General features: G+C 47.5%; 4 protein-coding genes across 5 annotated transcripts; 2 read left to right on the forward strand and 2 right to left on the reverse strand.

Annotated features, from left to right (window-relative positions):
- The first annotated feature begins 1,374 nt into the window (after positions 1-1,374).
- Positions 1,375-2,606, forward strand: LOC109747190 (exocyst complex component EXO70E2-like). The gene is made up of 2 exons (XM_073507507.1): positions 1,375-1,617; positions 1,712-2,606. The coding sequence occupies exons 1-2, from the start codon at positions 1,375-1,377 to the stop codon at positions 2,477-2,479; spliced, it is 1,011 nt and encodes a 336-aa protein (XP_073363608.1). The 3' UTR covers positions 2,480-2,606.
- Positions 2,607-3,559: 953 nt separating this feature from the next.
- On the reverse strand, positions 3,560-10,542 carry LOC109747192 (ubiquinol oxidase 4, chloroplastic/chromoplastic). Of its 2 annotated transcripts, XM_020306287.4 has the most exons (9): positions 10,121-10,542; positions 9,818-10,040; positions 9,638-9,731; positions 9,391-9,506; positions 9,113-9,221; positions 8,941-9,009; positions 8,392-8,463; positions 8,229-8,276; positions 7,370-7,846 (listed from the first exon to the last, which is right to left on the reverse strand). In XM_020306287.4, exons 1-9 carry the CDS (start codon positions 10,252-10,254, stop codon positions 7,710-7,712), a joined length of 1,002 nt encoding a protein of 333 aa, XP_020161876.1. In that variant the 5' UTR covers positions 10,255-10,542; the 3' UTR covers positions 7,370-7,709. The 2 variants fall into 2 exon arrangements, with proteins under 2 accessions (XP_073365422.1, XP_020161876.1); XM_073509321.1 differs by lacking the exons at positions 7,370-7,846; positions 8,229-8,276 and adding an exon at positions 3,560-3,702 and having other exon boundaries at positions 10,121-10,473.
- LOC109747191 (exocyst complex component EXO70A3) lies at positions 5,003-6,840 on the forward strand. The gene has a single exon (XM_020306286.4). The coding sequence runs from the start codon at positions 5,148-5,150 to the stop codon at positions 6,645-6,647; it is 1,500 nt and encodes a 499-aa protein (XP_020161875.1). The 5' UTR covers positions 5,003-5,147; the 3' UTR covers positions 6,648-6,840.
- A 226-nt stretch (positions 10,543-10,768) lies between the features above and the next one.
- Positions 10,769-14,515, reverse strand: LOC109747193 (uncharacterized). Its single transcript, XM_020306288.4, has 5 exons — positions 14,136-14,515; positions 13,935-14,007; positions 13,126-13,190; positions 12,491-12,600; positions 10,769-11,462 (listed from the first exon to the last, which is right to left on the reverse strand). Exons 1-5 carry the CDS (start codon positions 14,247-14,249, stop codon positions 11,156-11,158), a joined length of 669 nt encoding a protein of 222 aa, XP_020161877.1. The 5' UTR covers positions 14,250-14,515; the 3' UTR covers positions 10,769-11,155.
- Positions 14,516-25,885: the final 11,370 nt, after the last annotated feature.

Raw genomic sequence — 25,885 nt, forward strand, 5'->3', positions numbered from 1 at the left:
AGCCCTCCGGTTTATATAGACACCGGAGGGGACTAGGGTTGTACAAAGTCGGTTACAGAGAAAGGAATCTTCATATCAAGGTGCCAAGCTTCCACACCAAGGAGAGTCCCATCCGGACACGGGAGAGAGTCTTCGGTCTTGTATCTTCACAGTCCATCAGTCCGGCCTACGTATCATAGTCCGGACGCCTAAGGACCCCTTAATCCAGGACTCCCTCAGAGGCGTCTGCCCGACCAAGGCGGTTGTCGGCGTCTAGTCATGCACAACGCGAGGGCGAACAGCACGCCGAGCTGACGACGGCGGTGCCGTCTGCCCCACCTAGGCGGTTGTCGGCGTCCAGTAGCGCACAACGCGTAGGTATTTTTCCGTCGGCCAGGTACTGCCGGAGATGGCGGCGGCGGCGCGAGAGGCGGCGGCTGAGGCGACGTGAAGATAGCGTTCGCCCGATCGGTTTTTTTTCACTCGAACCACACGGGCATACGCAGCGGGGCGGGCGGGCGTACACCGGGCGTGGGCGCGGACGGGCGGCGTACGCGACAGCGCCGTATGGCGACGCGGGCGCGCGTACGGCGGGCTGGTATTTTAATACGGCGTGTGAAATGACCGCCCTACCCCTTATACGTTTTGGGGGTTTGTACCGAAGCACATCTCATCATAAATTAAGAGTGAAGTGCATCATAGGTCCTCGAACTATTTCAGAGGTGGCACGTAGGTCCTCGAACTATGAAAATCGTCATCCAAGTCCTCAGAGTGCAATATGTGTGTTATAATTGTCCTCAAACTATTGCAAAGGTGTCAAGTAGGTCCTTGAACTATTTCAAAGGTGTCACTTATATACACATTTATTACACTTCAAGAATTTTTGAGGACCTAGATGACACTTTTCATAATTTAAAGACCTACGTGACACCATTGAAATAGTTCGAGGACCTAGGATGCACTTCACAACTCTCATTGAAATTATCCTCACATCTTTGGCCATTAGTGTTGATTCCGGCCCGGCACTTGTCAGTTTCTCATAGTTTTCTCCCCTGCCAATTTCTTCGAGCTTTACTAAGTAGGAGCCAGCTGTCAAGCGAGCTTCACAGCCTGAGAGTTCTGCTACAAGGTAGCAGCACCGTCACCGATATCTGAGCCACGGTTTACTTCTATAATCATCCCCGGTTGGCTCCTGGAAGCTGCGTCATTGGATCGCGCTTTGCGGACCGGCACCCCGCACCCATGTCCACTTGTGGCCCGTCTTCACGCGGTTCGGCATACAATACAAAGTGTTGGCTCCGGCCTGCGTTCCCTGCATTTCTCACAGTATTCTCAGGCTCTTGGAGCAAGCAAGCGCGTCCATCCATCCACGCAGACGCAGTAGCACCCAGCAGCATGGTGGGGCGGCTTGCTGCCGTGCCAGAGGAGAGCATGGACTGCTCCACGGCCGCCTACCCGCCGCGCGGCGTCTACTGCGACCGGATCCGGAAGGTCGCCGTGTCCGGAGTGCAGATAAGATCCACTATCTGCTCCCACTCCCAGTCCGGTCATAGCGGATCCAGGTCCAGCTGCTCCACTGCTTCGAATTCTTACCCGTCCAACAACTCCGGCTGCTCCTCAGGTTCGGCGTCCGACGTTGTACTGGAGTACTCCCGTGCCCAAGAAGAGCTAAACAGGATTGCACGCCAAATGGTTAGCGACGGGTACACTCAGCGGATGGTCCAAGCAATAGCATTCCACGTCGCACCTCCGGCCCCGGCGCATATCCAGCACCACGATGGAAGAGATGAGTACAGTTATGGACGACGGTGATGACCGCTTGTGGGCTATCGAAATTAAGCATGGAGGAGGCGGGATCCACAAGAACACCCGTTTGGGGATGAACTTCATCATGTCCATGTTTAAAGCAGCAAATTTGACTCAGAACTCCGAGATGTGCCCTGAAAGCCTTGGTGGCCTGCTAGATAGCATGATCTGTTATCTAAAGATTTTTCTCTTCAGAAAATCGCAGTTGTGCACAGATATAGGCCTAAGGTACCTGTTCCAGCTCAACTATTCCTATTTCATAAGCCAGGAGTGTGCGCCATCTTTTTCTTTGGACGCTACGATGTTGGGGTCGCCTGCACCTCAATCCCTGCTTGCACCTGAACTTACAGGTGAATGTAATCAGTACATGGCTAGATATCTCGATGCTTCTTGGGGACATGTGTTGTCCTGCATACCGAGATCACATTTTACTAGACCGATTCATCGTTGGATCAACATCTCTTCGCTTACTAAATTCGATTCAGCATTTCATCGAACTTACCAGGCTCAGAAGTTTTGGAAAGTACCGGACCCTCTGCTCAGAGATATGCTGCGGAGAGTTATCACCGACAGAGTAGTTTCAAGTTACCGGCACTACCTCAAGGAGCATCCGGAGCTAGAGAAACATATTGGCCGCGAAAGCAGCAATCCCAAGGTTTTGGAGGACATGCTTGGAGAGCTATTTGAAGGGTGAAAACTGCTTGAGGCCCTGTTCGGTTAATCCTCCTCCCAAGGGGATTGAAGAGGATTGGAGGGGATTTGGCTTGTAGAGGATTTAATCCCCCTCAATCCCTGCCAATCCCCTTCAAAATCCACCTCAACCGAACAAGGCATGAGGCATCAAACAGAGTCACCTGACAAATCAGAGGCTGGAGTGATGCTTCACCGTTGTATTTGGATTCTTTTTTCCCTTTTCCTTTTGAAGTGAAGCTGTATTCTGAATTCTGTTCGCAGCTTAATAAGCGTCAGACACTGTTATTAACTGGGCACCATCTGCGGGTGTGTTTTGATTTGATTTCACGATTCCATGTCAAATACTTCAACATTCTGCTTGTGCTACATAGGTACTCCGATTGCCATGTCCTGTTCCGATTATGCATCATATATATGTACGCACTTACTTTTGTTGTCTAGTTAAGTTGGATATTTCTACTAGTATGTAAGATTCACAAGTACGGAAGTCTGGGCTAATTAATGTCTACATACAAAGAGAAGAAGAACATGAAACGAAGATGGGATACAATATATCACCAAAATTTAGTATGCTATTCTACATTGTTCTACCATGGAGGTACAACCGGTCAATCTTCATTTGCGAGGTACTTCTCGACACAATCATTTTGTATCAGCTTCTACGTACGGAGCTCTGTACGGAGTGAGTAGAACAGAGAGTTTCGTGCGTTTGACAGGCCTTCATCGTCTTGCAATGCTCTGCCTCATCATCTCATACATTGACAAATACATCATACAAATTATCTGAAATGGGATAAGGGAAGCAGTGAGCAGTTCATATTCATAATCTTTATGGAGAAAGCATTGAGGGGGGGGGGGGGGGGGGGGGGTCGACTTTTGTTTATAGGTGCTATATTATCAGCGCAGAGAGTTAAAATCCGAATGGCAGGAGCAGGAGAGTCAGCAGTTCGAGTAACAATCTGCTGAAATAAATCATAACTGTGATTTGATGGGTTCGATATTATATGTGTTCCAGCCAGTGGTGGTAACTATCACACTTCTCCAACAATGAACTCATGGCTTTGACCAGACAAATCAGTGAAATTAACTTCCAAAGCTACAGGCAACTTGTTAAGCCCAGACACTCTGAAAAAATTAACAACTCTTTAAAGCTGGGAGGGGGAGAAAGAAATATACCAACTTTAGGCCTCCTAGAATTTAGGACTCTTGATGTTTGAAACTCATCTGGAAACAAGCCATGCAAGCAATAAGCATAGATATTAATGTTTAAATATTAAGCATAGAATAAATACAGGTTATAGTGCATTTAGAAAAAGAACACAAGTGAAGTAAGGGCCTACCAAACATGTAGAGATCCTCATTCATGTACTCCCCCCGTTTCTTTTTAGTCTCCATTTAGATTTGGTCAAAGTCAAACTTTGTAAAGTTTGACCAACTTTATAGAAAAAAAATTAACATCTATAATACTAAACTATATGGTATGAAAATTAATTTCATGATGCATCTAACAATACTGATTTCATATTGTGAATCTTGATACTTTTTTCTATAAACTTAGTCAAAATTAACAAAGTTTGACTTTGATCAAATGTATATGGAGACTAAAAAGAAACGGAGGGAGTACTAGTTTACAGCCAACAGTATGTATGTACGATATTAAGTTTAGAAAATTAAGATGTGTTGATATGAACAAGGGACGGACAACCATCATTGTTGTTGTGACCTTCTAGTGCACTGCACAAATCAATCTTTTTGTAAGGATCACATTTTATCCCGCAAAAAAAAATCACATCTTTTGTAAGAGTTTTTTGTGTAGTGCACCTAAAATGACACATCAGTGATTTCGCTCTAAAATTAGGTGCACAACAAAAAAGAAGTGAGCAATGTTTGAGCTCAGGACCTCAAATGGGAGAACTTAAAGTGTGTCGAATGACTCATTGGAAAATGTATAAAAATATGTAGGGTTAGACTTGCTCACACCGTTGCTAATTCTTCGACGCCAACACTCTTCTCCCCGATGCACCTTTTTTTTCTTAAAAAAGTAGGAGTGGTATAGCACTTTCGTTGTTGGTTGTCTATTTATCTCTACTTCTATAAAAGACTCAATTGGTGATGATGGTGTATCTGCCATTCGTCATTTCTGACCATTAAATCTGCATCTAACGACTGTGATTTAAGTTATGACCTCTTTGCAACAACATCCCACTTCTCTGCTCCAATTTACAGAAAACCTCATAATATCTTGAAACCAGCCACATTCCTTTCTTACCTCATCAAAACAGCCCAAAGAATATATTTTGAGTGAAACATAAGATATTTTTAGTGATATATGTAGTATATCAAAACTAGATTGTTTTGTTTTAAATCTGTGAGTATGTAGTTTGAACGGCATTCCTTGTTGGCTGTTGCTAGGGCGTATTCCTGGAAGCTGCTCGTGAGGCCGTCAACCGTCATCACGCGGCTCTGGTCCTTACCTTTCTCTTTTCTTTTGAGGAAGCTCTTGACTTCCGGCTCGGCCGTCGTCACGGGGTTCAGGCATTCTCTATTACTGTTGAATCGTTGATTCTTGGGTCCTTCCCTGGCTCCGGGCTTTGCATTTCACACCATTTTCTCCCCTCGCAATCTCACCGAGCTCCACCAGAGTGTCCATCCACAAAGTAGCAGCCAGCATGGCGGAGCGGCTTGGTTCCGTGCCGGAGGAGAGCACCACCGGCTTCACGGCTCCCTTCCGGCCGCCCAACACCTACCGCGACCGGATCTGGTCAGTCCCCGTACTCGGAGCGCCCACACTATGGACTATCTCCCCCCTTTCCCAGTCCGGCCATAGCGGATCCAGCTACTCAAGCTCGGGTGCCTCTAATTCCTGGCAGTCCAATAACTCCGCCAGCTCCGGCGGAACCGCTCGGGCCTTAGCGGACAAAGACGAGCTCAGGAAGATCGCTCACCAGATGGTCATAGACGGGTACGCCAAGCGCATGGTTGAAGAATTCGTCGCCGCAGCTCCTGAAAAATTCGGTGGTAGCCCGGACCATCCCCTGAAAAATTGGTTCTCGGAGCTCGACGTCGACTGGGTTCTCCAAATCGACGACGAGCAAGGCTTACGGCGGCTGCTTCGAGACAAGCCAGCGACGACGCAAGACTTGGTCCAAAAGTGGATCCGGGCTCTTACCGTAATCGTCGCCAGTATCACCGAGTTGGTATTCGCCTTCCACTGGAACTGGATGCCGTCGGTCGCACTGTTTGGCAAAGCGAGCATCACCGAGATGCTCGGCGTCGTGGATGTCATCGTCACCGTCCTCGAAGGGGAGAGGCTACAGGCCGTCCTTGACATGTTTACCTGTGTCTGTGGTGCGTCGCACATGTTTACGGCGGTCATGGTCTCTCGAGAAGGCCAGGGCATTTTCAACGAGATAGGCGGCCTGTTAGAGAGACTACGAAACAGACTCGTAGCAAGCACGTTGGAGGAGGTGAGGACACTCGTGGAGGAAGATGACTCATGGGCTATAGAGATCCCACGAGGAGGAGGCGAGGTTCACAAGAACACTCGCTTCACCATGGATTGCATGCTATCCATGATAAATGCACAGACTTCAACGCGACATTTTGCACCGAGCCACAACTCTGAAAACCACATTGGTGGCCTGATCGATGGCACAATCGATTATCTCAACGGTTTGCTCTTCACAAAATCAGAGTCATGCTCGGATCAAAGCCTCCGGTATCTGTTTCTGCTCAACAATTCCTATTTCGTAGCTCATGTGGTGTACGAGTCATCAGGATCGTTCATTCCTGATGTTCCCTGGGACCTCACACTTAAGCTTACGCCTGAATGTAAGAAGTACATGGATAGTTACCTCAATGTTTCCTGGGGACCTGTGCTCTCCTGCATACCAAAATTGAGATCTCCTGGGTTGATCCATCGTTTGATCAACACCCCTTCACTGGCCAAATTCGAGTCGGCATTTCACAAAACCTACCAGGCTCAGAAGTTCTGGAAGGTTCCGGACCCTAAGCTCAGAGATGTACTGCGGAGGGCTATCACTGAAAGAGTCATTTCAGGTTACCGCGACTACCTGGAGGAGCATCCGGAGCTAGAGAAACACGTTGGCCGCGAAAGCAGCAGTCCGGACGGTTTAGAGGAGATGTTGGGAGAACTATTTGAAGGATGAAAGCTGCTCGAGGCATCACAGTCACCTAACAAACCAGAGGCTGGAGTGATGTTTCACCCTTGTATTTGGATTCTTTTTTCCCGTTCCTTTTGTGATGAAGTTGTATTCTGAATTCCGTTGGCAGCTTCATAAGTGTCAGATACTGTATCAACTGGGCACCAGTTGTGGCTGTTTTAAATTTGATTTCCTGATTCCATTTCCATGTCAAATACTTCCACATCTGCTTCTCCGTCAGTTCCATACATTAGATAACTGCCATGTTTATTTCTGATTCTGCAACATCATATATGCACTTGTTTTTTTGTCTAGTTCCATAAAAGTTCAGCTTGCAGATGCCAAGAGCACTGAAAAGTAAAAGCAACCACATACTTGGGGAAATTTGGTCACAAAAAAAGTTATATTTGCCTGCTATCTGTACTATTTATATGTGAAAATCCATTTGCGTTTCTTATACACCTGTAAGAGTACTAATGCTTATCTTACTATTCTACACCATTATATATCTAGACCAGCACAAATAAGCATTGTCGATACATTACCTTTGAGCTATATATTTTATAATCTCCTAGGGCGAATGTTCAAGCCTTTTTAACCTTAATAAATATAATACAATAGATTAATTGGACAGACTTAATACCATTTTCAATCTTGAGCTAAACTGACGATATACGCAACATGTATCGTCATCACGGATTTCCCAATGTCTTTTCAACAGCAAAAACTGAATCAGCAAAACATCAAGACTTTTCCTTCAACAAGCATCAAAACCCTTGATGTTACACAGACCACAACACAGCTGGATTACACCGTTCATGGCCCGCGGTAATGCCTGACCAACGGTGCACATCTCTCGTTGTAAATCTGTGATGCATTTATAAACCTATATTCTCTATGTAAGATTCACAAGTACGAAAGTCTGGCTAATGTCTACATACGAAGAGAAGGGAGAAAAAGGATGGAATACAATATATCACCAAAATTTAGTATGATACTCTACGATGCTCTAGCACGGAGGTACGTACAACCGGTCAGTCTTCATTTCCAAGGGACTTCTTGACAGAATCATTCTGCATCAGCTTCTATTGAGCTCTGCACGGCATGAGGAGAACGGAGGGTTTCATGCGTTTGACAGGCCTTCATTGTCTTGCAATGCTCCGCCTCATCGTCCCGTACATTCACGAATACATCATACAAGTTATCTGCAATGGGATAAGGGGAGCAGTGAGCAGTTCATTCATACTCATAATTTTTATGGATAAAGCATTAAAGGGGAGAGTCCAGCTTTTTTTTTATAGGGGCAATATTATCAGCACAGAGGGTTAAAATCCGAATGGCAGGAGCAGGAGAGTCAGCAGATCAAGTAACAATCTACTGAAATGAATCATAACTGTGATTTGATGTGATTTCTATAATATATGTTCCAGCAAAAGGTGGCAGCTAGCACACTTTTCCAATGAACTCATGTCTTTGAACAGACAAATCAGTGAAATTAATTCCCAAAGCTATAGGCAACTTGTTAAGCCCTGACATTCTGAAAACCTTAACTCAGTAAAACTGCCAGGGGGGGAGAAAGAACTATACCAACTTTAGGCCTCCTAGAATTTGGAGCTCTTGACGTTTGAAACTCATCTGGGAAACAAGCCATGCAAGCAGTAAGCATAGATATTAATGTTTAATATAAAGCATAGAATAAACACAGGTTAAGGTACATCTAGAAAAGAACACAAGTGAAGTAAGGGCCTACCAAACATGTAGAGATCCTCATTCATGTAATAGTTTACAGCCACCTCTGGAGCTGGTAGTTTTTTCAACTCCTCTGAAATAAGAACGAGTAGCTGACATTATTACGGAATTGGAAGTGTCATTACAGCAAAGCAAACATGTTTTCATTGGGAGAACACATTAACTGAGTTAGCAGCTTTCCCAGTGCCCAGGTAGGTAGGCACCAAAACTATGATTTAAGCAAAGAGCAATCAATGGTTTGTACGATTTAAGCTTTCCATTTTTTGGTAGGATTAGGAAGGGCAGATTTCAATAGGTTAAAGGATAATGATATAACTGGCAAGATGGATTCCATCACAAAGTTACAATGATTTGGCCCTCAACCCCTCAGCTCAAAAAAATGCTGAACAGAAGGTTGTTCACTTCAAATCAAACATGGGAAACAAGAGATAACCAACTTGACTATATAAGCTAATACTCTGTATTCAATAGGCAGGGTCTTATTCCATAAAATCCTAGATACAGAACTTGCACAACAAGAAGAATACTTGGCCCATTAAAGTTGTGTTACCTCCATTGAGCTTCAGGAACTTGTCATAAGTTGAGTATGCATGCCTCTCAACACATTCAGAAAAGTGGTCTGCACATAATATATCCGAGTTCAGAGCAGCTTTATCATCACAAAAACACAGTCATAAAAAAGAAACATTTAATTCATGAGTACAAATAATATGTGTACTCACATGCCATTCTTGGGCTCAGCATGTACATGCCAACAGTGACAAAGTAGTAAAAAAAGGCACTAAACCGCGCAAGAAAGCGATCAAGCCATACAGAGTTGCCACCCAATGCCTAATATGAACCGAGAGAAGGAAGAAGGTAAGAAATATGCAGTAACATAATCCAACAGAAAACAATATATCTAAAGATCAGGTCAAGGGCTCGAAAGAAAACATGGTATAATCAGAATCCATTGACATAATATCGAATGAACAGACATATTAAAATATTTCAAACATACTTCCATGATTAAGAGGTGATGGAACTCATTCATGCTTTCAGCAAAGTGCACTTTGATGTTGTCAGCTCTTCTCGACCACCCAAAGGTCTCATACAAGTGAAGCACCGATATAAACGCTGTTAAAAAATCGATCAGTCAACAAGAGGGTAACTAGACTGTTCAACAATCCAAAGGTCTCATATAAGAGAACCATACCAAAACCATATGTGCAGGCGAAATTGAGAGGCATGTGAGATGAGATCCTCACCGAAATACGGCACCCTGGCGATGGTCTCGAGCACGAAGAACCTGGCGTAGTCGCGGTCGCGGTACAGAATATCCAGTATAAAGATGACAGTATCCTGCACATACACCAAACGTTGAGGCCGAGAGTGAAATCTGATAACCTCGAATGCGCCGGGAATCTGGGCTGGAGTCAGACACTCACCGTGAGGAATACGTTGAAGGACTGCTCGAACCTGACGACCCAGTCGCCGTCCTCGCCTGCGAGGGTCAGCTCTTCGTCGAATCCCCCTTCCTCCTCCGGAGGAGGAGCGGCGGCCGCCTCCCTGACGGCGAAGGAGTCCTCGACGGCGGACACCTCGGCTTCCTGCTGCTCCTTCTCCTGCCGCGTCCTCGCCGTCGCCTCCGCGCGGATCCGCCTCCCCCTCCTGCGCGGCACGAAGTCAACAAAGCCGTACGGCGAGGAGGCGAGGAAGGAGATGACGGGGGATCGAGTCGAGCGGGTTACCCGGAGGCGAGGACGGCCGGATTGAGGCGGCGGGCACGAGGAGGGAGCGGGAGGAAGGCGGTCGGGGCGCGCGCGGAGGCGGCGGCGGGGCTGCGGGCGAGCGCGGCCCGGAGCGGCGCCGCGGAGGCGGCCATGGCGGTGCGGAGAGGGGATGGATATTTTCCCGGGGTTCGGGGGGCGCGGCGGCGAGGTGGGTAGTGGGGAGTGGTGGGGTGGCGGGTATATTCGCGCGGGCGCCCGGCGCGTGGGGTGTTTTGTCGTCGGGGGGAGGTGGGAGCGCGACGGCCGCGGAAACGACGGCGCGGCGGACGGAGGAGGCGAAGCGAGGCTAGCGTGACCGCGACCGGGTGCGCGTGGGCAGTGGGCCGGCTAGTGCCGACTGACTGGCCTCGCTGGTTGATCGCTAGTGCGGCGCGGGGGAGACCCGTGCCGTCCGTGTCCCCGGTGCCCAACGGGTTGTGGCAAAGAGTGAGAGGTGGCGCACGCCACGAACTCGGTCAACATTGGCCGTGACTCGAACATCTGTGAGGTTGTGAGCCGCCTGGGAGCACGATCGGCATGGGCCCGGTCATCGGAACTAGAGTATCACGCATGCCACGACCAGGCAACCGCATCCTGAGTTATCCAAACACAAATATGGCGACGAGCTTCCAAAAAACAAACACATGGCGACGACACAAATATCGCGAGGATTTCAGGACTATGGTGCATCAGCCCCGTCTGTTACTCCCTCCGTCGGAAAATACTTGTCATCAAAATGGACAAAAAAGATGTATCTAGAACTAAAATACATCTAGATACATCTCCTTTATCCATTTTGATGACAAGTATTTCCGGACGGAGGAAGTACTTATCAATCAAGCAGCAGGTTTAGCCCACTAGCGCTACAAAATTATCCACCACCGGATCAGACCGACTGGCGGCTGGCTGACAGCCAGTTCACATAAGCTACATCATCTTAGCATGTTTGCCCTCTATTCTCAGGCACATCATGATTGTTTCCTTCAAAACCCCGCGTTTTCTTTCTAATCAGAGTCATCTGCAGCCTGCCGCCGCTGCTGCGGGCTGAGAGCCGCTGCCAACGTTCGCAGAGGCCGCCTTGTTCGAAAGGGCCTCTGCCCCCTGGCCCTTGTTGATTGAGGCCTCGGCGTCCTTGCCGGGAAGTGGCGGGGCGTCCGAGCTCTTGGAGGCGTGCCGGTTGCTCCTGAAACGGGTTCTCAGCTTGCTGAAGGGGCGCCAGTGCCACCGGTTCTGCGACTTTATCTGGCCCATCAGCTTCTGCTGCTCCCTCCGGACGATCCTCCGGGTGTACCAGGCTCCGCCGCGCCACCCCAAGGCGTACCTGAAAGTAACACAAAGTTGGCAGGTTTCATCCTTCAGGTTTGCAAGATGATAGATATAACAATGATAGTTGAGCGTTAGTGTCAGTATGGATTCTAAGATTCACGGCAGAGACCAGGACCACTTATGTGCACCACTCACTCGTGATTGATTCAAAGGAACTGAGGCGTGACAGGAAATTTAGCATGTTTTTCAAAATTCGGAGCATTTACAGAATCACGGCGAAACTATGTCGTTTGCGCATGTCCCACTGATGGATGTATTTGGAGGAGGGTGTTCAACTAAATATATGGCAACATCGGAGTCAGAACTACTACAATTTTGCCTTTATGCATATTCAGGTGGTGCCAAGTTGGAGCAGGGTATTCAAAACCAGATGTCATATTAAATAGTATTTGCACAAAATTAAAGCTAAACCCGAAAGCAATCGATAAAATAACCCAAAGTAAATAGCCTATGTGCAGCACTCACTCTTAATTATTTCAAAATGAACTCAGATGTAACAGGAACTTTAGCAGGGATTTCGATTATGAAGTTCCTTTGGAACATATACGGAAGATGACGGCAAAACTATGTTATTTGTCCATGTCCCAGTAATGTGTATAGCTGGAGCAGGGTATTCAACTAAATATGTGGCAGCATAAGGGCTACACTAAGTTGGAGCAGGGTAATAGAAAAGCAGCTGTGATATTAAATACTATCTCTGCAGAAAATGAAAAATAAACTCGAAAGCAACCGATAAAATAAGACAAAAGTAAATAGGCATTCACATCCTAACTCAGTATGTCAGTGTTACAGTCAATGTTTATATTAACATATGATTCCATGATTGATTGAGAGTTGAGGCATGTTGATCAGCATTGACTGCATTAATATGAGCATACAGAGTATATATAAGCTTCACTAGGGCATTGAAACCTTATGTATGTAGAGAGTAAGTAACGTATGCCTGGTGCTACCAATACATATATTATTGAAAAAGGTTTGGATCACAGTAGCATATATATATTAAGAACAGCATGAACATACCCAACAACCGTAGTTGTCAATGCAGTGGCTATACAAGCTGAAGTGCTAATATTATAGGAGGTAACAATCTTTTTGATCTCATCATGTTCAACTTTGTGGGTGTTCCTCAACTGTTCAGAAAATAAAAGAGAAGAAATGTATCAAAGATTGTCCAGAGAAAATATTCAGTAAAAGTAACAAATAAATATTGAAGGTACATCAGGTAGTCGATCCGCCGTCTAGAATGAAACAGGAAATGGAAGCAAATGTTTCTAACTGTATGAAAGTTGTGACCATCAAAGTGTAAAACCCCACTGTTATAAACACACCATAACTCATCACAAATGTTAAATATCATCACCTCAAATTTAAAAAAAGAGATGAAACAAAAAACAAAATACATGTTAATCTCGTCATCAGAAAACATGAAAGCATGTTGCACTGAATTGACAAAGTAACACATAGGCACACGGGGTTCTGATTGTCTTATGCTAAGCCTACCCTGGAGCCATCTTGAACTTCTGTCAAGGGTCTAACTGCCTATTAGCATTTCTATAAGTCATGCACCGAGAAATGCACATTACAAAAGGAGAAGAATGTAACCCATTCACAAAACAAGTAACCATGACATTAACAGACTCTCCTAAATTGCTTACAGATTCCTCAATGGAATGGAGCCTCTTGTCGATCTTTGTTTGCTGCATATGACGAAGAGAATAACCTATAACAAGGAATTAAAAACGTATTAGAAACTGTAAATCATCCAAAGAGAGAATTACCAAGTAACTTAAGAAACAGTACAGATGTACGGCATAATGACATATGCTCCACTCGGCATGCATTACCGACATGAACAAAAACAGCACATAAAGCGGACTTCCTTTGTTAATTGCAGTACACGAAAAGGGGCCTATCAGGCTATCATCAGTTGAAAAAAGGCAAGTAGTCTGACTTGAAAGTAAGCACGCATATTGGAATTACTTGACATTTACTAGTCAGGTAAGGGGCGAAAGTAGTTCCACATCTCAACTAAACCGGGGATCACCAGAGAATCCAACATTTCAAGTGAAATAGTTACTGCTGTACTAGCGTGCAGCGATTGGGGAGAAAAACTCATCAATTAGAGTGTAACATTCTCCCCCTGAATTGACAAAGTGAAATAGTTACTGCTGTACTTGCATTCAGTCATCACCACCAATGGGGGGCATTCTGAAACAAAACTGCTCTAAGTGCAGCCGTGGTTCCCATTGAGGTGTGCCCTATGGTCTTACATAAGCCAAACAAACTAATTAGGGTTCAGCAGCAAGCAGCTGCACAACTGCATCACTCTCTTCGTCAGATAGTCAGATACATCGATTGAAACAACTAAATCAATCGGACAAGCCAACGACACACTCTGAACCCGAGAACAGCATACAGAGTTTACGAACTGCGTGAGAGAGCAGGGGAGGGAACAGTGGCGTACCGGCCCACGCCGTGAGGACGGAGGCGATGGAGGTGCCGACGGTGAAGACGACGCGGTGGCTCTCGAACACTTCCTGCACGCACGCACCGCGTCGGGGCATCAAAACCAGATCACGGGAGGCGCGCGGGTCGGGGGCGCATCAGGGATGGGGTTAATTTGATTTGATCTGGGCGGGGCGGGGCGGGGCGGGGGGAAGCTTACCTTGGTGGAGAAGAAGGTGTCGCGGACGGCGGCCCAGGAGTTGGTCGCCCGCCGCCGCACGCTGGGTAGCGACAGCACCGCGCGGCCCGCGCCGGCCAGCCGCCGAGCCGCCATCTCGGGTGTCCTCTGCTCGCTCGGTGGGATTTATTTTCTTGAGGATTTCGTTCGGGGGGAGCGGGGTTTGGGGGGGAAGGTGGGCGATTCGGCTCCTTGAGCGCGCGACCAACTTGCGAAGGAAGAAACGGAACGGAACGGGCGGCGGCGAGGGGGGCGGGCCAAAATAGCCAGCGGCGGCTACGGACGGGGGAGCGTCGGAGGGCAACGCGGCGGCGGTGCCGGGGGCACCGAACCGGATTCTTTTTCCTTGTCCACTGCCTATCGGCTATTTTTTTTCGTTTTCAGAAAATATCAAAAGATTATCAGTACTCCCTTTGTAAACTAATACTCCCTCCGATTTTTAAATATTTGTCTTTCTAAAGATTTCAAATGGACTATCACATACAAATGTATATAGACACATTTTACAGTGTAGATTCACTCATTTTGCTTCGTATATAGTCACTTATTGAAATCTCTAGAAAGATAAGTATTTAGGAACGGAGGGAGTATAAGATTTAGTGATCTAAACGATATTATACTAATTCACAGCGGGAGTACTAGGTACCAATATTCATGCCATTCCATCTTCCTCGCCACAATCACTACCAATCCCAAAATCCGTACAATGATCCAACGGTTTCGTCTTGGGGGTTTGGAAGTTTATTACTCGGTTTTTATGTATGTATGGATTTTCCGCAAAGAAAAAAATGTATGGATTTGTCGATCATATGTGATGTGTTAATCTTATTATTTGTATTTTGAGAAAGACATCACATCAGTTAGGCTGCTTGTAGTGGAGAATATGATACGCTATCTGTGATACTAGTATATTTCCGCAGAATAAAAGGTAGGATGCTATCTATGTAGTGCATAGTATCATATATTAATATTTTATTGCAGATGACTTTTTTATTATCATGCATGACACATGATAGCACATCATTTATTAGTAGGTCTTGCTCATGATAGCACATCATTCAATATGCAGATGATACTGTATTATGCGTTGATCGTCTTCCTCACAAGGCTAACCTCAAATTATTGCTTCATATGTTTAAAATGATGCTTGGGTTAAAGATCACTTCCACAGAAGAGAAATCCTATGTGTGGGAGATGATGATGAAACTCTTAAGATTTATGCTCACATTTTTATCTCAGATTGGGTACTTTCCTATGAAATACCTTGGGGGTTCATGTGAGCTTCTCTTGCCTGAGGGGGTTGGATTGGGATTTCATGGGATCCAAATACATTAAAAAATGTGACTATTGGATTGGTAGATCTGCATGCTCTTGTAGTAGATTAACTCTTTTGAACTCTAATCTTTCTAGTATTGCGTACTACTACATGTCTATATTCCTTTTGACGAAGACATTTATCAAGAGATTATATAACACATAGAAGGAGGTTTTTGGCAATCTGGTAATGTCAAACAAAAAAAGATATTACCTGGTGAAATGGTCTAGAATTTGCATGTCTAAGAAAAAGGGTGGCCTGGAAGTGAAAGATTTACATAAGTAAAATCTCAATTTGCTCGCCAAATGGTGGTGGACACTAGAAAAATATATAGGATTATGGCAAGACATTGTGACGGCTAAGTATTTCAAAAGAGCTACTATAGCCATTGTGAAGAAAAAAATCAATGATTCTCCTTGTTAGAAAGCCATTCTCGAAGTGAAATATTTTATATGGTTGGAAGACATGTGGAAATCCATAATGGTAATATTGCCAAACTTTAGAAGAATACTTTTGTTGATAATATGCTCCTGGGAAATTTCATCAGCTTTTTAACATTTGCAATTTCCATGATTGCACAGTTAAGGTATTAGTTCCATTTTCAGGAGAAGGTTAAGTCTAGATTGTGATAAATGGAATGGCATTTTTGCAATGGCCAGAAACCTTTGTGCCTCTGCTGATGGAGACATAATTAAGTGGTCTCTTGGCCCTAAATCTAGCTTTGCCACTAAGTCTGTGTATAGTTTGCTTGAACAAAAAATTGCTAGAAATGATTATAGGTGGATCTGGCAAGCCAAGATCCCCTTGAAAATCCAGATTTCCCTTTCCGAACTATTCCAGTAGGTCACATGTCCCATGCAGGTCGCCCTTGCCTCTATGTCTCACTTGCAGCTCGTACGAGCACGTTCATTGCCACCGGCACGACCACCATCATCACTAAGGGGAGGAGACAGATTGGTGGGAGTGGGCGTCATAATCGCATGGAACCCTTCGTGGTCAACACCGCAGTTGCCGGAGAGCGCACCTCCTCCTAGTGTCGTGACATCAAAAGCCTTGATGCGTCCATGGTAATCGGTTGAAGAGGACCTCTCTACCGTCCTCCTAGGTGATAGAGTCGAGGATCCAAAGCTGACAAGGGTGATTGGCCACTAGCGGTAGCTACCTAGCAGATGGGTCGGGCGGTGGTTTGGGATCTCTGATCCGGAATTCCCGGATCGTGAGATTTGGCTGGGGGCTTCTGCGTCCTCTCTATCCGCTAGTATGACAGAACTATGTGATAGCTATCCTATTGATGTATCTAATAGTAAAACGTGTCTACAGACATTTGTATCTAGCTAAATCCGAGACAAGTAAAATAGACCGGGGGGAGTAGTTTAAATGGTCAACCAACTGCGTTGATCTAATCGAACAATGGTGGCAGTGCAACAAGCGAACACAATGAGATATGCTGCCCATAATCGTTATTCCCGGCCCTCGCGTAGGGTTTCAGACTGAGTGGGGGTGAACTAGGGCATCTTCCGGTCACTTATAGCAGCCAATGCCATGCTACAGGAAATGAATCCCTACTGGACTCAATTACACCCTTATAACTGCCCAACTATTTGGAATTCTAGCCAAAGGCTCTCTCATGTCATGTGTCATAGGAATTTTAGAACATGCCTAGAGCTATGTATGTTGGTCTCTGCCTCCATTTCTAAGCAATTTGGGTCAAAATTATGCCAAACCTTTGATAATTTTCCATAATTTTAGTTGGCTCACAAGCACAAATGGGCAACTCAAAATCAGGATAAATTTATAATGTCATTTGTATGGTGCAAAATTGTCACCCAAAAAAATCGTAAATGTTACCTGGCCTACGTCAGCCAGGAGCGAGGAACCAACGAACGCCCATCCAGCCATAGATTGCTTTCACACGAAACATGACGTAACGATGGTGCCACATTAGTTTCCCCTACCAGTTGACTGCGAACAGCTAGCCGGCGAACACCCTTTTCTTTTTCTTCCCAACAAAAAGGAAACCGGGTGGTGCGGGGGATGGGGATCAAGCCTGGGACCTCCTTATAGACTGAGGTGGGCTTCTACCATCGTACCTAGTTGTCCTTCTATTATAAAATGTTATAAAATTTGGTACATATACCTTCATGTTCCTTTTTAATTCTAATTACCTGAATATATTTCAAAAAACCTGATTTTGTTTCTCATTTAAGAGATGGCACTTTCTATTATCAACAGATAATAATTTTATATTAAGAGATGGCATTTTTTATTATTGTAGAGATGTCATTTTCTATTATTAAGAGATGGCATTTTTATTGTTAAGAGATGACGTTTTCATTTTAAGAGACGGCATTCTTTCTTATTAAGAGCTGGCATTTTTTATTTATTAAGATATGGCATTTTATTATTAAGAGATCACATTTTTTATTTAAGAGATGGCGGTTTTATTATTTAGGGATGGAGTTTTTAATTAAGAGATGACATTTTTTATTTATCAAGATATGACATTTTATTATTAAGAGATCCCATTTTTATTTAAGAGATGGCGTTTATTATTTAAGGATGGATTTTTTTAATTATGAGATAGCATTTTTTATTTAAGAGGTAGCACTTTTATTATTTAAGAGATGGCATGTTTTATTTTAAGAGATGACATTTTTTATTAACAGATGAAATTTTATATTTATTATGATATGAAATGTTTTTTGTCTATTAACAGATGGCATTTATCTTAAGAGATGACATTTTTAGTTTAAGAGTTGACATTTTTTATTAATAGATGACTTTTTAGTTTTAAGAGATCACATTTTTATTTTAAGAGATGCCATTTTTTATTATTAAGAGATGGAATGTTTTAGTTGTTAAGAGATGGCATGTTTATTTATTAAGTGATGGAATTTTATTTTTAAGATATGGTGTTTTTTGTTTAAGATATGGCATTTTTATTAGTTAAGAGGTGGGTTATTTATATTAAGAATGGCATATTTTATTGAAGAGACAGTAGTGCAGAACCGGGCTATATCACCGGTTTGTAAGGCCCTTTAATGCCGGTTCTGTAACCGGCACTAAAGGGTGGGGCCCCTTTAGTACCGGTTCAGCACGAACCGCCACTAAAGGGCCACCACGTGGCACGGGCCAGGGCCGGGGGCGGGGAGACCTTTAGTACCGGTTGGTAACACCAACCGGTACTAAAATGTTTGGAGTTTTTGGGTTCATGATTTCTTTTTCGTTTAATTTTGTTTTTTCGTTTAATTCTTTTTCATTTGCTGGTATTTTACGATACTACATATTGTACACGTATATATATATATATATATATATATATATATATATATATATATATATATATATATATATATATATATATATATATATATATATATATATATATATATATATATATCGCGAGCCTAAGATGCCGTTTTATCCTTGACAAAGCTTCATGTGGATTATCATATGCTTGTTCAATTAAACCCCTCTCCCGTACGACGTCGACCTCCCGTGCTTCCACCGCGCCGAGTCGATGGAGCTGAGATCACAGAGGTTCATCCACCTCAAGCTCCCCAAGCATGGGAGTTGTGGGAATGGGTTCATAGAGAAAGCTCGTCGCTGGCCAACCGTGGATCTCGATCCATGTCCGTCCTGCCTACGGCTTTCCTATTGAAGCAGATGCTCTGCGAAACGGAGGCACACGCCATTACCATTGGTGTTTGCCGTGTCGGGGCAGGCATGCATGTGCCTATCTGGCTCGCTTCCTGTCTTCAACTACAGTGACATAATCAGCGATGTTATGGTCCAAGACGAGAGTGAGAGGACAATGACATTTGTGTGGTATGATCCCTGGCCCCGGAGAGGAAGAGGTGGTTGTGGTTTTGGAGTGGGGAAGCTAACTAGGCGAGAGTGAGAGCAGTACCTGAAGTTAGCACCTACGGGCGGTGGCGCTTGGAGGAGGTGCTGGAGAGCTTGGATAACCCGTAGCGCCCTCCCACTGTCCTGCCATGCAGAGGCAGAGTCCTAGACACAGCTCAGCTCCCATTGTACCGTTCATAAAAGTCGCCGTTAGGATCATGTTCATAAACATAGCTGAAGTCACAAACATTCAGAGGCACTGCGGCGCGGAGGCGAATCAGATCATGGACAAACATGCTCGAGCGTCCTCGACTAGTGTCTTCGTTGATCCGTAGGGTGGGGAGGCCGCAGTGGTCAAGGCCCAACTGGAGGACGCGCGCGAGGAGGTCGACGCCCTGCGGGAGAAGTATCAACATCAAGGTCCTTGCAGCTTCGTCGCGGCCAACCTGCTCGACACAATTGCTGCTGAGGTCAGATGAAGATTTCTCTGATCATTCACCAAAGTACTGACACAGTCGGCTCAACCGTCCGACGTCGCTCGGATCGTCCAAGTCGCTCGAGCCGTCCGAGTCGCCCTGATCCAAGTCGCAGTTAGTTGTGTGGCTGATACTGCTGAAACTGAGGCACCATTCTATCCTTGTTATGAGCTTGAAGCCGCCTCCAACGGTGAGCTCCTCCGGCGAATCGTCCGTGCCATGGATTCCCTCCTCTTCATCTTCTTCCTCCTAGAGATCTTAATCCCGCCAACATTCCCCTTGATGCTAACTTAGTCAGTAAACTTAGTGGTTAGTCTAGCTACACTGCGCAAAGCAGCGAGTCTCGCCCCGTTCTTTCAGGTCAGCTCTGGAAAACAGTTGACACCATGAGGGATTGTGCAATGTCATCTTCACCGCCATCTTCAAGTTCGGTGCGGGATGAAAGCAGCATACCGTCACACTTCTTCTGTCGGCGCAAAGGACATGGTGCTCTACTCTACCTACATGGAGATCTGCAACCAGCTCTGCCCTGACAGGCTCTTCAACCAGTGGCGAAGCCAGGAGTTCAAAGTTGTGATGTCAAATACATATGCTTGTATGAAATTTGTACTGAGTTTTGTTTGATGTCTACTAGGACATGCCAAAATATTGTGTAGTCAGTTGACTACACAACTAACCCCTGGCACCGCCACTGTCTTCAACCTCTCCGCCGAGGAGAAGGAGTTCGGTGCGGGATGAAAGCAGCATACCGTTACACTTCATCTGTCGGCGCAAAGGACATGGTGCTCTAGGCTGCTTGGACGCCGCGATCTTCTATAGTACCTGCACCGCCGCCACCTCGCCCAGCCCGGCGAGCCACTGCTGCGCTTGCGGGTCCACTCGCTGCCCGTGCCGCCCCTTGAGCTGCGACAGCTCCCGCTCCACCGCCGCCGGGAGCTGGCAAGCGCGCAGCATGGCTGATGCCCTTCCTCACGCACTCGCGTTGTAGACGGCCGTCGGTGTTTGGTGCTCTGGCCAGGTGGGGATGATAACAGTGGAAGTTTCCTTCTTATGGAAGGAGGCAAGCTGGTTGTGCTGTGAATGATGGCAGTGGCGTAAATGGGAGCTGCCTCGCTCTGCATGGCATAAGCGAGAAGGGTAGGCAGCATGGAAAATGCAAGTCTACTCATGCACGGCAAGACCATACGAGACCGCGGTTTATTCTAAATGGGAGCTGCCCCGGTTGCCACGAGCGCACAACCCGGTCTGCGCTGGCCGAGCCGGTGGCCCTGGTTACTACCGTGGTGCCTCAGGCGACAAGCACTCCTCAACGAGCAACTCAACTTAACTTCTATGTTGACAAGCGCTCCTAAACGAGCAGGGGAGTCGTGGTTGGCACGGACATCGCTTGGAGAGCGAAGGCCTTGGCGATAGTCCATGAGGCGCCAATCGTATACCTCAAAGTCTAAGGGCAAGAGAGAAGTACTTGAGTTGTTCCAGCATGCACATCCCCAGCGTCTGCCCCAACATCAGAAACACCCAGTTGATCTTCTCCTTCTCTGTCGGTATCACCGGCCTCACGCTGCCCCTCTGCACGCACAGAAAGCAGTTCAGCGTCTGATTCGTGGGGTGTGTCCACGCCGTCGGCGTGTGGTCTTCCATGTCGTGGATGTTGTGTTCCAAGAAGTCGCGGACCTCCTAAAACTTGGACGCGATGTCGTAGGATACGGTCTTCCGGGCGTCGCGGCGGCTGCAGTACACCTTGCCCTCGACGGTGGTGATCCCGAGAGCGAGGAGGTGGGCGATGGGGTGGGCGATCCCAATGCCTCTTGGCGGAGAGGTTGAAGAGCCTGTGAGGGCAGAGCTGGTTGCAGAGCTCCATGTAGGTAGAGTAGAGCACCATGTCCTTTGCGCCGGTATGGTGCTGTCTGGTGTGCGTGTAGAAATCCTTGAGTTGTTCCAGCGTGCACAGCCCCAGCGTCTGCCCAGCATCAGAAACACCTAGTTGATCTGCTCCTTGTCCGTCGGTATCACCGGCCGCATGCTGCCCCGCTACACGCACAGAAAGCAGTTCAGCGTCTGATCCGTCGGGTGCGTCCATGCCGTCGGCGTGTGGTCGTCCATGTCGTGGACGTTGTGTGCCACGAAGTCGCAGACCTCCTAAAACTTGGACGCGATGTCGTAGGAGACGGTCTTCCGGGCGTCGCAGCGGCTGCAGTACACCTTGCCCTCGACGGTGGTGATCCTGAGAGCGAGGAGGTGGGCGATGGGGTGGTTGTGAAGAGGCTAGAAGAGAAGATCAAAGATGAGGAACTTATAAAAGCTAAGGCTCTTATCAAGAGAATTCTGTGGAGCAATGTACTTGGAGTCAGGCATCTGCAACTAGATAAGAAACTGGTTTCTTTTCTGATAGATTTATGGGATGAACCATCGGAAAGGTATGCTGCTTTCATCCCGCACCGAACTTGAAGATGGCGGTTAAGATGACATTGCACAATCCATCATGAATGTATACTTAACTCGAAGAAATAAATTTTGCATAAAGCATATGTTCTTGGAGAAGAGAAGTACACGTTTGTGGAGAACGTAAAGAATCCCCACTCTTGTGGTGATGGCGTCGGCAAGCTCCCGAACTCCGTGGCGAGCATCGAAGAGGTCTTGGATCTGCTGGCTCATGCGGTCGCGCCGACACTCGAGAGCGACGGGCGCGTGGGAGATGTCGCAGCTCGAGTGCTGCATGTCAGCTCCTGGCTGGACCACTGCGTTCTGTGGTCTCGTGTAGCGAGGATGCGCGCGGCCGCACTGAAGTCGGTTATGCGGTATGTATTGGAGAGGTGGGCCGCTAAGAGCTAACAGGCGCCACTTGAGCCGCGACAGCTCCCACTCCATTGTCGCTAGGTGCTGGCAGGCGCTTTTCTGTCAAGCCATTGCTGCGCAGCGTCTTTCGTTCTCCACAAACGTGTACTTCTCTTCTCCAAGAACAAGCTCATAGACAAGACCGGCCACGCTATATGTCTCCATTAGTTTACAGAGAAAAATATTGACGCAGACTGCAACCACCTTTGTTCTAAGAGTTGTTCTTGCAACCATTTTCAAGATCTCCCTGTCAAGTAGATCACCAATAACAACTGGTGTCTTGAATGGCTCGAGAAATTCAAGAATTTCTTTCTTGGCAACCTCAAAGCCATCAACCAAAAACCGATTGCACCGAGGTGAGTCCGGCTTCCGCTGGCTTGCTCTCAGAAGCGATGAGTGGTTTGCACCAGCGATAGGTGCATGATCATGTTCGACCTCTTTGCCTGCCCTCGGCTGCGCAACGTCGCCTCCAGCACTTCGCTCTTGACGGCCGCCAAGGCCTTCGCTCTCCAAGAATGGCTTCACTTTGTCGGCTCCGCTGCTGGGCTACTTCGTTTCTGTCATTGATGGTAGCATCCCATCCTTCCACCGCGCTCTCCTCGTCGCGGTCGGAGAGGAGGAGTGCGCGGTGAAAGGACGGGATGCGGTCGTCAACGGCAGAAATGAAGTAGCCCAGCAGCGGAGCCGACGAGGTGAAATACCTAGGCCAAATTATGAAATACCTAGGCTTTCTCAGCTCCAAAAGATCTTAAATTTTGTTTTTATTGTATCTTTTTATCGAATATCAAAGTTTACAGCTAGCTGAGAACTATCAAAGCTGAAAAAATTACAGGCAAGAATATGCATGGATAAGCACGAGAGAGCAGGTTGACATCTGTTGCTCGCGGTGTCGCAATCCGCGTCCATGCGTCTATGTCGTTCAAACTGCCAATGGTATTAATGGAGATCTCCATGAACAATTGGGTCTGGTTTGTTTTCATGCAGAAAAATCAAAGCTGAACATATGGATAAGGCGACAATATTTTAGCAAGTAATTTTGGATTTCAGCAAATATTTCAGCGAGTGCTCCAAAATTCATTATTGCAGAGCGCGTTCCGGGCGAAGGGCGCGTCCGGCGCAGCGTCGTGCATGCCTTTTCGTTGGGCTACTTCATTTCTACCGTTGATGGCAAAATCCCGTCCTTCCGCCGCGCACACCTCCTCTCCCATCGCGACATCACCGACGTCATCCGTCACGGCGATTTCAATCTGGTAACGCTGAATGACTTGAACATGTATTTTGTTTCTTGTTTTCCAGACGCCTCCGATGGTGAGCTCCTTTGGCTAATCGGTCGTGCCATGGATTCTCTCCTCATCAAGATTTTCTTAAGGTTTAAACTTATTTTGTTTTCTCTGTGAATACCAATTCTTTCCTCTCGCATACCCAAGAGGGCCACACTACGTAGCTGCGCCGGCGGGTCGTCGGCAGCAACGGTGGCCGATCAAGGTGAAGAGATATTGGCGATGCGCTGCTGGACCGTACGACGCGCGGAGCATTGCGCCAGTGGAGCGCGCGGTGGTGGCCACGTAGCGACAAAGGCCGCACCGGCTGCACGAACATGTACGTGCGCCATGAGGTTCAGGGCGGCTGCCGGCGCAAGGATGACCCGCGAGGAAGTCGTCGACGTGAGGGATGTGATCCCGTTGGTAGAAGAGTCGTTGGCTCCGTCCAGTAGCGAAGACGCGATCTGGGATCCGGCAGCCAAAGACGAAATTATGGCCGTCTGAGATGGGCTCTCATGGCACCGCAAAGGCATCACGCCAGCAGGGGCAGGGCTCCTATCTGGCTCAATCTTGACAGTTGGTCCCAATGCAGATTCACATGTTTGATCCAAGACTTTGTCAGTACAAGAAGATTGCCATTATACATTTATACCATGAGCAAACATAGGAGAACTTCAGTTCGGAAGAATTATAATTAAACTGGCATGTAATGTGCACAGATGAAATGTGCAGTCTCTAAAATTAGAAACTCCCCCCCCCCACCCCCCGCGGCCCCCGCGTCGTCCGCCTGGGTGACTCGGGTGGCGATTAGGGTTCCCCCCGCGCCGCCACCCCCTTCCCCCGCCCTCCCCTCGCCGCCACTTGAGGATCTCGCCGGGCTCTATCCCGCGGACGCCCGGGAAGGTGGCGGCGAGGCCTCTGACGCTCCGTTCCTGGCGGAGGTTCCCGGATCTGCGGCGGCGGCCCTTCTTGGCGAGGCAACGGCGTCCTCCTCGGCTGGAGCCGATTGCGGGTGATTCTGGCCGGCGTGCTCGACCACGCGGGTGGTGAGCCGCCGGCGGGGGTTGGCTACGGCGCGGAGATCCCCCTCCTCGCCGGATCTGAGGTCTGGCTCCTTCCTCTTTGACTCCCTCAGCACCCTGTTTCCAGGCTCTAGTGTCTTGCGTACCGGATCTGGAGTTGGTGGTGTGTGCTCGATGGTGAGGTCTAGGACTGCGGGAAACCGTTGGTTGGCATGTCCAGCCCGGCGGCAGCGACGCCATAGGCGCTGTTCTTCCTCCTTGGAGGTGCAGCCGAAGGTCCTCACCTCCCCACCCTCGTTTCCCCCTCTCGGGTGAAAGCCCAAAATCCGGCTAGGATTGGGCGGCAACGGCGCGTCCCGTGTCGTGCTCCTCCTTGGAGGTGCCGCCTGGGGAGGGATCGTGTTCGGGTGAGGTGGGTCAAAGGTTGGAGCTTTGGGCGGCTCTGGTTGTCTGGTGGCGGCGGTTCCGTCGGGATTTGCTTGGCTGGCATTGTCTCCGTTCCCCTCATGGTTGGAGCCCACTTGTTGCGGCGTGTTTGTCACAAGGCTGGCGGTGCGGCGCCTTCGATCCGGCGGTAGGGGATAGGGTTCCCCTTCCCAACAATAGCAACACGTCCCGGCTGTGGGCTCCCGGTTTTCTTCTTCTTCAACGGCTGACGGGCCTTGCTCCTTGACGTTCTGCGGTCCTCCGTGATGTCCTTGCTGGCCGTTCTTCAGCAGGTGCCCCCGGTGGCTTTCCTGCAGCTTACTGGTGTCCTATGTTGCGGCAGTATGGTGGATGTGGTGTGCTCTTTGGCCATGGGGTTGTGCTCTGCGGTTGCTCCAGGTCTCGAGGTCGGCACCTCTTCTGCTCTAGGGTGAGCGCCTCTCAGGTCCGCTGGTTCGACGCCTTTCGAACCAAGGCGAGAGGGAAGGGTCCCTCTGTGGCACGAGAGCACTAGTAGAAAACTGGGCTTTGGTCACAGGGCAATATTCAC

Source organism: Aegilops tauschii, chromosome 2 (assembly GCF_002575655.3).
Source record: "Aegilops tauschii subsp. strangulata cultivar AL8/78 chromosome 2, Aet v6.0, whole genome shotgun sequence".
NCBI classification, from domain to species: Eukaryota; Viridiplantae; Streptophyta; class Magnoliopsida; order Poales; family Poaceae; genus Aegilops; species Aegilops tauschii.